A 14078-nucleotide genomic window follows, 5' to 3' on the forward strand; every position below is an offset into this window, starting at 1 on the left:
GTCTCACCTGTCCGCATAAGATGTTACAAAGACCAGTGCCTATTTTTGACAATGGCTTTAAAGTCAGGTGGCTCTTTGTGAAATAAATGTAATGGAAATCTGAATATACTAGTAAATGGTGTTGAATCAACCATTCAGATAATTTTCTTATAGAGTAAAAGTTGAAAATGAGTAAGACAAGAACTTTAAATAAAATATTTTCAGGATATAAAGTCCAATAAAAATTTAAAGTGTAACAGAGTGAGACCCCCTTTCTGAAAAAAATTTTTAAAGTACAACTCAGAATTAACATTTTCTTTATCTACCATTATAAAAATTGGTGTCATTGCCAACAGAGAATACTGTATTGGGGTAGTTTTGGGGATAAAACAGATTTGAACTGGCAGACCAGTTGACTACTTGGAAAGGTCATGCTACTCATACTGAGGTACTCATTTCAGCAAGTATGTAATATTGTAAAGAATCCTAAGATGCTTAATTTTGTAAGTTTGCATTTTACTCTGATCATATTTAGCAAGCAGCAACTATATTTTTCACTGCTCATCATGCACCACCCTTCTCCTACTTGATAACTCAAACCATTGAAATACAGATGTAGAGTATTAACAGCTTGGGGGAAGAAAAGAGAAATGATCCCCTAGCGATCCCAAGAAAACCAATCATATAGGCGTGTCTTTTATTCTCAAGATGAATTTAGCAAGTAGACCCTCCTCCCAATGGGCACCTCCGTATAAAGTCTTTTTCATATTGCTAAGCAGAGGCCCTAAAAGACTGTGCTGGCAGCTCCAGGAAAAGCTCAGTGCTTTCATTGCCTCAGTCATCATCATCATCATCATCATCATTTATAATGTTGCAATTCAAAGTCTATTGCCAATTATCTTTTCCCTGACACTCCCATTGATAGTTGACAGGGAGCATTGAGGGACAGACTCATAACTTTGCAGCATCCTGCTCTTTATTCCAAAAGAATTTTTTAACAAAGTTTTATGACTCAGAACAAAACAAAACAAAACACAGTTGTTATTGAGGGAATTTAACATGGAGAGAAATTTGGATTTAAGAAATATGTTATTTAAAAAGTATGTTACAGTATTAACATCTGGCAATATATAATCTAACAGTCCTTTTTCTTTAGCCATTTGTTGGCAAGAAATAATAATTAAATTTTTTATTAAGACTTTTTACATTGGGAGTTATTAAGAGCGCCTCCTTTTGGTGTATTCGTTTACAAATAAAAATGAAATATTTATTTTCATTTTTGTTGTGCTTTATGTTGTTTGCTTTATGTTGTTCTCTTGGGCTTACTTCCGAGTTGGAGATGGGAAAGTGCCCAATGAAAGAAATATAAAAGAATCCTAATTGGAAGCTGAACAATTATTTTGCTTTATAAGAAAAGTCCTGCAAAGTTTGTCATACGGTTTACTTCACTATAAACCAAAATACAGTCCATTTCACTTTCCATTTGAAGACTTGGAATGTATCATCATCTGCGTTTCTGTCATTTCACGTGAGTTTTCTTCAGGGGCTGACTTCACAGCACTAGAAATCGATACACTGACTTGCCGTTTCAGCATCCTCATAACCTTTCTCTTATACCCTTTACATGCAAAGAAGTAGATAAAAGGGTCCATGCAGCAATTGAAGTTCATCAGGCATACTGTAAAGTGCAGAGAAATCTGGAACGAATGTCTTTGGCTACATTCCAGGAAATTAGAGAAACGAAGCTTCTTAATCATATGTTGAATAATTGCAACATGGTAAGGTGTGAAACAGAGAACAAACACAACAATAATAAGAATAATTGTGTTGAGAGCCTTTTTGTTTACACCAGATTTCTCAGTGAGTGGGTTTTGTTTCGCAGTTCTAAACAGTTTGCAGCAGATCTGAGAATAGCAGATGAGAATGATTATAAGTGGAAGTACATATCCTATGAAACATGCCCCAAGCAGAATCCAGGGAAGAGATTTAGTTTCTTCAAAGTTTGGATACTCCATGCATGTAATCCTTTCAGCCTCCTGCTTTGACATAGGATTGATGAGGAGTGGGAGTGTCTGAGCAAATACTAGAATCCAGACAAATATGCACACGCCTTTTGCATGTTCAATCCTTTTTATCTTGTTGTAGCGTAGAGGGTGCACCACAGCAATGAAGCGGTCAATACTCAGGCAGGTCATAAAGTTCACACCTGCATATGTGTTGATGTAAAACACTAGTGCAGTTATCCTACACAAGGCATCTCCGATTCTCCAGTCAAAGCCCATTGCATAGTAGGCTATTCGTGTAGGCAAAGCGGTGGTAAAAAGTATATCAGAAATCACCAAATTTGTTGAATAGAGGGTGGTAGAGTTGATTTTTTTCCTGTTTTGAACAATGACGACCAAGGCTAGTAAATTTCCCACGAGCCCAATGATGAAGACGAGGCTGTAATGCAGAGGCATTACTATCCTGGCCGTGCTGTGATGTGCATAGAGGTCACAGTCATTTCCCTGAGGAGTTGCAGAGGGCGTAGTAAAATTGTTAGCCATTTGTATATCCGTTGGTGGTGGTCAAGGTGTCTAGAAAAAACCAAGAAGGATCATTTAAGTAAAAGCATATGTATTCAGTTTGATTACTCATTAGTTTTAAAAAAGTTTAAATAATGTATCAAAGCAATCCAAACTGTCTTTTATATATCTAAGTTTTAAAATTTCATGACATGCAATTTTTAACAATTTGTAATTATAATATAGTTACATATATGATAACAGGAAGAACAGAATAAAATTTGTGTTTTTACTCTCACAATTTGCTGACTTTGGCAAAGCTCTGGCAAAGGAAACAGAACCATTTAAATAGGGCAAACGCATTTTTGTGACAGAAGGGAATGCACTAAATTTTTAGGCAGAAATTCCCCTTCCCTTTTTTGAATCATTGTCTGGTTAAGTAAAGCACCCCACATTTCAGACAGGCATTAAGCTTTGCTTTTAAATTTAATTTCAGTTGGATTTTTTTTTTTAACCAAATGCATATCACTGCCAGGAAATGAAATCAGTCACCACATTTATGTAGTGAAATATGAACTTACCACAGTGATCTGATTTGTGTTAACCTAAAAGTCTGAGAAATAGGCTTAGTCCATGTTAGGAACTGAAAGTTAGATTTTCTTTTTAAAAAGAAGAAGAAGACGACCACAACAACCATGACTAAAATGACAAAAAAAGAAGAACGATAAAGAAAATGAGAGAGAAAAAGACTTAAGCTACTTCAAGGGGAAATTATTAAATTTTAAAACTCTATCAATCTGCAAGTACTCCATGGATCCAGGCAAGCTACACTTCTACCTTTGCACATAGTAGTAAGCATCACACTTTATATTTTGTTTCTTGCTTTATTCACCAGACATCTTCATGTCAGTGCAACGTATATGTTTGTCATATGTGTAGATTTTATATAAACATTTGATAGATATTCTACAGTCTTCCAGTGTGTCAATGCATAATTTGCTTAGCTACTCCCTTGATGAACTTTTGGATTCTTTCCAGTTCTTTTCTTGTTATAAATAATGTTAAAACACAAATTTTAAGTCCTAAATTGAAAAATGGAAAACTCCTACAATAAAGTTCTGTAGATGAGGGTAAACTTTGGTTAAAGCAGGAAGAGCAGAGCAATAAATCCTGTGTGATTATTTTTAGAAGAAAAATAATTCTTCTGATAGAACTGTGTGTACATAAATCTCACCTGGAAGTCACCAAAATTAAGGGGCACTTTCAGCATATCTAGTGATGTTGCTACTGTATATTTAAAGAAATATACAGTATTTCCTTAAAGACTATCTCTACCCTGATCAAAAGCACTGTCTGCAAATCTGCTTCTCTCCCTGCTGTATTAAATGAATTGGATCTCAGCTAACTTCATTCTAACAACCTTAAAACTCAGATGTTCATAGACACTGTGGGTTAGCAGAGGATTGTGGTCATGTTATGTTAGAGGTATGCATTCTGTACAGTGTTGATAGGTTAGTCATTATAACCTAAATGGAAATAAAACCTAAAGCAAAAGAGAGCAAAAATGGAAATAAAACATTTTATTATCCAGAAAAGAGACAATGGGAAAAAAACAAAGAACGAGGATGGTAAGTAGAAAACACAAGAGGGTAGGGATGTATCACAACAAACTTAAATGGGTTGAGCTTGCCTATTACAGGACAGAGACTATCGGTTTAGATTAAAAAAAAAAAAAAAATCCACCTGTATGCTGCTTAGAAGAGATACAGCTCAAAGTGATAAAGAAAGGTTGAAAATAAAGGCAAGGGAAAATACGTACCAGGCAAATCCCAACCAATAAAAAGGTAGTATGGCAGTATTAACATCAGAAAAAATAGAATTCAAGGCAAATTCAATATTAATAGGAATACAGAGGGTCACTACAAAGGTTAAAAAGAACAGTCTACAAAGAATATAAAAATAATCATGAAATTTGCATATAACAGCAAAATTTGGCGGAATTTGAAGGAGAAATTGGCAAATTCACAACCATAGTGGGAGATCTTAACAGATTTCTATTATGATGTGCTAGATAAAAAAGAGATTAAAGACTTATTTACTCAACATGATTTAAAAGCTAACAGAACTTGTACTGAAGACACATGAGCATATATGCAAATTTGACCATGTGCCAGGTCACCAGAAGACTCAAAGCTTTCAGAAAATAGTTATTTTCTGATCACATTGCTTGACTACAGTGCAGCTAAATTATAAACCAATGATAAAAAGATAAAGGATAAGTTTGGAAATGAAAAAATACACTTCTAAGGAACTCATGGGTTAAAGAAGAAATCACAGTGGAAATTTTGAAATGCTCAGAACTAAATGATGAAAGTACTACCTGTGAAAACTGTGGGATGCAGATAAGGCAATCTGAGATAGATATAAAGCCTTGAATGCATTTATTTAAAAAAGGAAAGATTTAAAATATATGTTAAATATACAGTTCAAGAAGCTAAAAAAGAACTGTTTGTCCAAAGCAAGTGGAAGAAAACAATAGAGATAATTACAGAAATTAATGAAATAGAAAAGACAATAAATATCAGTTTTATATTTTGTGCAGGAAAAAAAATGGAGTGGTTCTTAAATAGAAAATCATAGGGATTGCGTTGTGGAATAAAAGTAGAAAAAGATTTTTCCATTTAGTTGGGAAAGGCTTCATGTGAGAAGCAGCTTTTCAGGAACTAGGACTAGACACGAGAGAGGTGAAAATTCCAGGCAAGGGTTGCAGCTTTGGAATAGGCAACAATAACTTTTATTAATATTTTTCTAAGTTCTTTGAAAATGTTTTTTTCCCAAAAATCTGAATGTATATTTTTGAGTATTTCTAAGCAGATTCATGGGAATTGCCTTCAAAATACATGGCAGGAAAAAAATACTTCACTGTAGAGTCTGCAGATCCTCCATATGAATAATTATTATTGTAGAAATTAGGAAAGTAACACTCATGTGACACTCAGAGGAGAAGGTGCCATTGCTTGCCAGTTTGTATACAATGCGTGTCTGACTGCATCACCAAATAAGATGCAGCAACTAACAGAGCCAGAGATTGCAGGAGTTTCAGAAAAAAGTTCAAGAATGTTTTACATAGTTTGCAAACAGTTCAAATATCCTTCATTAGGGGATTAAATATTTTATAACATAGCCATACAGCGGAATACAGGAATACAGCCATGCAGTGAATACAGTGCAGCTCTGAAAATGGCAACATGAAAATGCCTGTTTCTTGACTGGGAATTATGTTAAGTGAGGAAAGCAGATTATACAACATGCCAGTTTTTTGGGAGGTGGGGAAGCAAATACACACACACACACACACACACACACACACACACACGAACACACACACACAGAAAGATGTCTGTATGCCAAAACATGATTTTGTATGAGTAATTTTGGGGCTTTACTCATATATTCTAGATTTTTAATGCTGAACATTTCTATTCAAAATGTTCATTTCTATTCAGCGACTAGGATGAATAAATAGGTAAAAAAAATTTTAATGGGAAAAAATTTTAGTTCCCCTTTTCTTGTAAAAACCTTGTCATCTGACATGCTTTTCAAAGCTTGCCCTTCAGTGTTTCTTTTTCAGATTTCTGCATTAACTTACTAGTTGTATACCTTTGCATTTGTGTCATCATGTAGAAACCTCGCAGCAGCCCTATGAGCTTGAGCATTGCTACCCCTTACCTACTTCGCAGGTGATGAAACTGACTATAAATACCAATTTTATATTTTGCACAGGAAAAAAATTGGAGTGGTTCTTAAAAGCCACGCTGGGGTTAAAGGCCATGCTGGATCCCTCTCTGTGATGACCTGGCTTCAGGTTTCTTCCTCTGTTCAGTCCTTTGCACAGGCAGCTGTTTCATGCTACCCTTAAAGAACTGAGGGCTTGTGGTTTCAAAGTGGTCAAGGCTCTAAGGGCCATCCTCACCTATAATCATGGCACGTGCGCAACATTGCCCAGCTTCTCCAGAGCAAAGGGACAACTCCTTCTAAGGGCAGGGGGTGCCCACTTCCAGGAGAGGTGCCTTCCCAAATGGGAAGCCACTTGTGACCTCACATCATTGAGCCCCAAGGGGTAGCCTGTTGAGGGTCCTTAACTGATGACCATTGTGCGCTGGAGGTGGCCAAAGAAAGGCATTTGCAGAATGTGGACGTGTAAGTGGGATGGCTTGGAAATGATCTTAGGTAAAGGTAAATGCGTGCTTTGGATATTTGGATGTTTAGTAACCTCTTGAAGGATGATTCCACTAGGTAGCCCTAATATGTCACTTTAGTTCTTGCATATATTTATCCTGTGTTATTAATGCGGTAGTTCTAGCCAATTTTATGATCCCAAATTGAGAGGAAAATCCTTTCATATGCGTGACTGTTACTATCCCATTCTTGTATCAGCCAGTCCCAATTTATTATAATCTTCCCTCAGATATATTACTTTATATCTTCCTTTAATCATCTTAAGGATTCTTTTCTGAAACTTGAATTAAGTCCATTCTTTCATTCAGCAGGAAAATGGTTTTTAGTGCCTCCATGTGCTAGATGCTGGGAATACAGAAATGGTACCTTTTTGTATTAGAGGGTCTGGAACTGAAGGGTGAATATACAGCGTTGAGCATGTGCTGTTATCTGAGTGAGGTGTTCCTCAGGATTCTTTCACACACATAGCAGTATGTGCTGGGTTCCTCCTCATACATAGCAGTACTCTGCTCACTTTGTGCATTACAGTGCACCAGTGTCAATATTTGGATAGTATAGTTATCTTTTAATTATTTTCAGGTAGAAAATTTATTCTTAAGTATATTTTAAGTATTTTACATTTTAATTATTAGGCAGCAGCTTCTGACATGTTATTTAAGATATATTTATATATACTGAGGTATACTAGAAAGTATTATCATTTATCATTGTATTGCCTAGGGAAAAGCCCAAAGAAATGTTTGTTCTAAATCTTTTTTCTTTAGAACACTAATATCAGAATTATAGCTTCCTCATAATGCATTCTAATGAAAAGGTACACGTGGCCCCTCAGCTGTCCTTCGTGCTGCCCACACTGAGGGACAGGAGTCAGGACAGAGGCCTTTCCCTGGAGGGCATGGATAATGACTGGGCCACAGGAAGCCTGGATCCTTATTCAGGTTCCACCTGTGGAACAGGGCCCTGTCGGCCTTCAAGGCTCCTGTACCTTCCTCTGGGAGCCACCCTGGAAGCCATCTATGCCATTCTCTTATTTTTATTGGTAAACAAAGGAGACAGTCCCAGTTTTGCCTCTGTAATGCAGTATTTGGTCCTTTTAACTTTACTGTTATCCTAACATGTGTAAAACAATAAGTTTCTTCCTCAGCAAAATATCTTCCAAAGTATTTTTGCTTATGCTTTGAGAAGTGAACCTGTGTGTGTTTTTCTCTAGAACTTATTTCATTGCTAATAGAGTTGCTAACACTTCTTGAGATATTATCATCTCATTTTTGCATAACCGGACATGTTGACATGAACTGACAGGTTCTTTCTAGCCGCAAAAGGAAAAAAAATAAAAGGTCCCTCAAAACTCATGTATTTAGCATCTAAGAAAATTGTCTAAGCGCTAATGTAGTTTGCGCTCTGGAAATGTTTACCCTAGATACCCATTTGGAGGGATTTGTGATTTTTCACAGAGGACATGCACCTTCCGTGGTCCTAATTTACTCGCTCAAGTAATTGAAGTGTTTTCTCAGCCTTTAATTTGGGCAGAAACAGAACAAAACCTTTACCATATTCGGGGATTTAGTTGATGCTAGAATAACAGCTTTTGGTTTTTGCTGAAATGTTACCTTTGCCCTCTAATATTTATTTATTTTAATAATCATCAACACCTTGAATGAAAAGGGGCTTACCTAGAAATTCTGTTTAAATGTAGCCACTAGCAATAACTGGAATGGGTCAAGTTGTGCTGAGATGATCACCAATTGGAGGTGACTTCCCTGTAGGTCAAGTCTGCTCTAGGGTCAGCTTATACAGAGAGGTGACCTGAATCAATGTGCCCACAGTGGATGTACCAAAGAGGAACTTCCAGAAGCTCACTTTCAAAAACAGCCAGGGGAGCCACCCAGATGCGGCCACACAGATACTAATTATATGTGTATATTGTTAAGTGAGGAGTGTTTGATCTGATACACTGTCCTTGGCTACTTTGAGGAAAGGTTAAGACAGGAAAAATTTCTGGAGCAGGGAGAAATAAAATCATTGGAAAGGAGGGGGAAGATGAAAGCTCTGGGTTAATTGAAATTACAAGGATATGGTTCTACTGAGGAAATAAAGACAAGCACAGATGTATCAGGATGGCAGGCTGGGGCTGTTTCAGCTCCCTTGAGAATAAACCTGCTTCAGGGAAGAAAGAAAGAAATTCATTATTTCTTCCTCTGGTTACCTGGTTTTATAAGTATTTGTCAATTATTTGAAAACGCCTTCTTGTTCAAACAGGGGCATCTAAATTTGGTGTCACACATACTGGGTCCTAGCATTCAACTAGTGATTTTTCTCATCACCTTTTTCATTGACTAAACAGCCATCATCTGAGGTATTATGGGTGTCATTTGCCTGTAAAATGGACAGTGGGAAACATGCATTCCTGGTGGTCAAGAGGAACCTGCACTGCTGTGGAGCTGTGACCAGCATAGTCAGAGCCTCCAGGTGCTTCATTAGTAAAGTCAAATTGTCCATTCTATTAATAATACGCTGCTAACCAACTGTCACAGTAGTCAGTACATGCCTCTGTGGCCTGGTTAAATACATCTTTGTACACTGTAAGGTGACTTTTTCCCAGCCAACTTTGAGTCCTAAATTGATAGCTATGTTTATGTCCATGATTCATTTTTTAGAAGGATTGAGAACAATATTCCCTATATCCTTTCAAAAAATCACGCATACCAGAGTGATATTCAGCATAGAGTTGACTGTGGTCCGTCTGTTTGGGGGACCTCCCTTGCCTCCTGGGGGGCTTGCTTTCTGGCTTATGGAGTGTGACTAGCCGAGGGACTTAGTAGAGGCAGCCTTACTGAGGAGCTCTGTGACCGGCCTGCCAACCCCATTGCATAGCCTGGGTCAGACCAGCTCCCAGTAGATCTGCAAAAGGCCATTTACAGGACCAAGTACAGAGAACTTCTTCAACACAGAAAAAGACAGAAAAACCTCTTCAAGACTGAAAAAGGGTTTAGCAGTCTACTGTTTCCTCTTTGTGCTTTATATGTGTCCCGAACCCAGTGGATGTGCAGCGAAGACCCACTTCAGCTTCATAGACGCACTCCTTGGAAATGATGGAAAGGTGCTTGAGCACGAGAATTCTTTGGTTGAACACCCACTTGCACATTTGGGGTTTCACATATTCCAGTTATTTTCTTTCACCTTTCACTGGTAAAAGCCACCTATGTGACTTTTGGTGGCTTTTATATTGAAAAGTATGGAAGTTACTGAAGATGAAGATGACATATGTTTAGAGAACTAAGAAACTAAGAATCCCACCATAATACTCATTTTAGTGTAAGAAAGATATTCTGTGTTTGTATCTGGCATGATTTGTAGGATGCAGCATGTGGGAAAACTGCATAATATAAAAAGGCTCTTTATAATGAAGCTCTGTGTCTATAATATTTCTCCTCTGAGTCCTGAATGTTTCTGAAAATAATATGTACCTTTTCTCTTTCAAGTTCAAGGAGTTTCAATTTTGTTTTTGTCTCTATTATCAGATGGAAATTAGGGAGGAACATTAAATATCGTTATTTTATGGATAAACCGAATTCCAGGTCAACTCGGTCATTCGCTCAGGGATCTTACTGTGGTACTCAAGGCGGGGGTCATGAAGGCGCCCAGGACTCCGTGTTCTCCCTCACCTGCTGCCTCTGGTCAGCGAGCAGTCCCTGTGCCTCAGCCTTGTGCTCTGCTGCACATCCGTGTCTGTCTGTCTGCCTCTTGTGTGCCATTCCCGCCCTTCTGCCCGCAGCCACGGCAGCAGCTTCCCGCTAGGCTTTCAAACGGGGCCCATCCAACCCCAGGCAAACCACAAGCTCTGTGTCATGACTCACAAGTTCCCTCATGATCTGAGCTCCATTCCCTCTTCAGGAGGGTTGCTGGTCAGCTTCCCCTGATCGTGCCCTGGCTCCAGCCATACAAAGTTACTTATAACCTTTGGATGTCCCATGTTCCCTCACAACTCTGTGCCCGGTAACACTCTTCCCTCTGTTTGATGTCCTCTGACCCCTGTCCTGTATCCTTAGCTCCTACTTTCCTTCAAGGCTTAGTTCTAAGTATCCCAGGAGCATTCCTGTTCTCCATCCTCTGAAAAGCAGTGTGGGTGTATTTGTGAGGGTGCCGTGCTCTGTCATAGTGTCTGTATCGTTGGTTTTCTTCCCTGTCTCCCATGAGCCTGTGAAGTACTGTGAGTGGGGACCCTATGGTGTTAATTTCTTGTATCTCTAGGTGATGTATGATCGATACTCAATAAATACCCATTAGTTAAAGAATAGCAACATTGCAGCTTTCTTAATCCTTAATGAAAGGTTCTTTATTACACCCCAGTAAGCCCTTGATGAATAATAATCAATTAAAATTACTAAGCAGAGACGGTGTTCCAGGCACTGCCCTGGGCACTCTATGTGTGTTTACTTATTGAATCCTCTCAGAACTTTCACAAGTCCATTGACAGAAGGTGAAACGGAGGCACCAGGGCACTTAAGTGACTAAAGACCTAGCTGTTAAGTGTCAGAATTCAGACCCAGGCAGTTTGGCTTCACATTCAGTACAATACATTTTATCTTCTATTTCCGACGTGATCTGCTATTATGGGTAGAAAACAAGTAAAATAGGAAGGCATCTCAAAACCTTAACGTACACTAACTCATACCTATCTGAACAAGAGCGACTAGGAGAACTGGGGGAAGGGAATGGGAGCAGGGAGGAAGAGATGTTGATTCAAATGAAGGAGTTTATTAGTTTATTTGTAGCATATTTTAAAGTAACTAAAGGTTTTATAAATGGATTTAGACTACTGTTTTAACAATATTTTAATAATAAAACAATTTAGACTGAAATTTCAATTGAAAAAAGATGGTGAATACCTAGAATAGGCTTTTATGCTGTTAATTGATTTTTAGACTACTTTTTAGATATTTGCAGAGATTTAACAAAATATTTTTATTCTTCTCTTTGGGCTTCCAAAACACCAAAGCCATCTGTGTTACTGTCACAGCTTTCAGAGGATTCTCACATGTGTTATCTCATTTTATACGATGCCCAGACTTCTTGGGAAGGTGATCAACCCCCCAGACCGGAGAACACCATGTGTCCTCTACACAGGCCACGTCCAGGGCTGCCTAACAACTCCAGCAGGTCTTAACCATAGCAGAGAGAAAAGTATCCTTGTAAACGGCTTTATTAGGTGCGAAGCTCTTTTAAATGTAAGCTTCTTAAGGATGATGACTTGATCTCATCCAACATTTTATCCTATAGAATGCTACAGAACCAACCTACAATTAGATATCTAGTAAATATCTATAGAATAAATAAATGAATTAAAGTCATATAGCAACCTGAGTTAATGTTTATTCCATTAAGTGACTGGTCATGGTACTAATTAGCTCTAGGAAGCCAGATGAAAGTAATTTATGCAAGGGATCATTACCATTGTCACTAACACGATACATAAACATGTGAGTGAACATTTTGTGGAGTAGCATATTCTTTGTGGTTTCATGTCCAAAAAGTGCAGTGAACCCCCAGAGAGAAAACATGCTAAAATATAAGAAGTGTGCAGTCCTACCAGTAAGCACAGTTAGATGTGTGATCATCCATAGACTCAGGGCCATTTATTTATTTATTTATCTATCGAGACAGAGTCTCGCATGGTTGCCCATGCTGGAGTGCAGTGGTGCAATCTCGGCTCACTGCAACCTCCGTCTCCCAGGTTCAAGGGATTCTCCTTCCTTACCCTCTTGAGTAGCTGGGATTATAGGTGAGTGCCACCATGCCTGGCTAACTTTTATATTTTTAGTAGAGATGGGGTTTCACCATGTTGGCCAGGCTGGTCTCGAACGCCTGATCTCAGGTGATCCGCCTGCCTCGGCCTCCCAAAGTGCTGGGATTACAGGAGTGAGCCCCCACACCCAGCCTGATTCAGGATCTTTATGTAAAATATCCATAACATATCTGTTGGATTCACCCTCTGGTACGTCAGTGGCCGGAGAGATGGGAAAATAATGATAGGAGACAGTTTTTTAGCACTTATAATGAGAGGCAGTGTTGTAAGGACTTGGCAGTAGTAATACTCCCCATTTTACAGGTAAAGCAGCTGAAGCCAAATATTAGGTAACTTGTGTGGGGGGCCACACAGCTTTAAATTACATTTGAGTCTGATTTGAGAGCACTTGCTCTTATTACACTATATTGTACTCAGAGTGACACCAAAAAAACAAAATACCACGCCCCCCCTCCCCCAACACACACAGAAATACACATATATAAAACCCTCACTGCCCTTTAAAGGAAGTCTCTTCACAGCTTCTATTTTGCCAAGTTTCTGTTACCACCATTCCCAACCTGGACATAAATGTTGCCAAAGCACTGCATAGAATTCATTGTGATTTTTTTACCTCAAGGCACATAGAAAAGATACGTTTGGTCTAACTAAACATAAGTATAAACCACACAACAGACTTTTTTTTCACTTATCTAATTAGTAGTATTTAGCATTTAAAAAGCAAAGATTGGTACTCTTTGCCGGTGGGAGGGTAAATTGGTAAAATGTTTTTGTAAACCAAAAAGTAACGTTTTATATCTAAAGCTTTAGAAAATATACCCTTTGCCCTAGGAATTCTACCCCTGAGATTCTATCCTGAGAAATAATCTTATATTTCTAATAATTCCTATAGTGTATGAATATTCTATATTAAAATAACTTTGTTCCTTTTCCTTCATACTAAGTTATCCTGAAATATTGGCATTATTTGCATAGTTTTGCTTGATACTGTTTTTTGTCATTGTGAGTTTATACAGTAGTACATGAAGTAAGCCCTATTTTTTGACAAAGATATTTCTGGCGGACCCATCGCTTTCACTCAGCTTTATAAGAACTAACTAGACCTACCAGTCAGCAGAGAGTCTAAACTTACATTATTAGTATAATTTTTGTTAGAAGTGATGATAGCTTGTTCTTAAATAGATTCTTTTCCTTTTTACCTTTTACCTTAAAACTTAGGCTTTTAAAGTTCTTCTTAAAAAAAATTGTTGAAAAAGCAAAAGATCTTGTACTTACATATCAGTGACTCGTTCGGGTCTCTGTGTAGTAGCTGTCAGTACTTGTCCAAACTGAAGTAAGTTAACTGTGGCATGTTGTTTTAAGAGAGGCTGTGCAGACATCCTTTTATGGTGGTGACTTTTTTTTTTCTGTCACCCTGTGACTGAGCATGTAATGAGCAGTTAGCCTCGTGTACGTGTGTGCACTTTGTTTTTTTTTTTTGTTTTAAATGGGAAGTGAAATTTTTTATAGTGATAAAAAAACGACTATCCAAAAGCCCCTTGGAATTTATG

General features: G+C 38.0%; 2 protein-coding genes across 2 annotated transcripts in view; one reads left to right on the forward strand and one right to left on the reverse strand.

The window, feature by feature from the left end:
• The window catches only part of UBAC2 (UBA domain containing 2), a 187149-nt gene that overhangs the window by 94415 nt on the left and 78656 nt on the right, over positions 1-14078 (forward strand). The window lies entirely within an intron of this gene.
• Positions 938-13920, reverse strand: GPR183 (G protein-coupled receptor 183). The gene is made up of 2 exons (XM_054446146.2): positions 13804-13920; positions 938-2555 (listed from the first exon to the last, which is right to left on the reverse strand). Exon 2 carries the CDS (start codon positions 2523-2525, stop codon positions 1452-1454), a length of 1074 nt encoding a protein of 357 aa, XP_054302121.1. The 5' UTR covers positions 2526-2555; positions 13804-13920; the 3' UTR covers positions 938-1451.

The sequence above is a fragment of the Pongo pygmaeus genome, chromosome 14, assembly GCF_028885625.2.
Source record: "Pongo pygmaeus isolate AG05252 chromosome 14, NHGRI_mPonPyg2-v2.0_pri, whole genome shotgun sequence".
Taxonomy (NCBI): domain Eukaryota; kingdom Metazoa; phylum Chordata; class Mammalia; order Primates; family Hominidae; genus Pongo; species Pongo pygmaeus.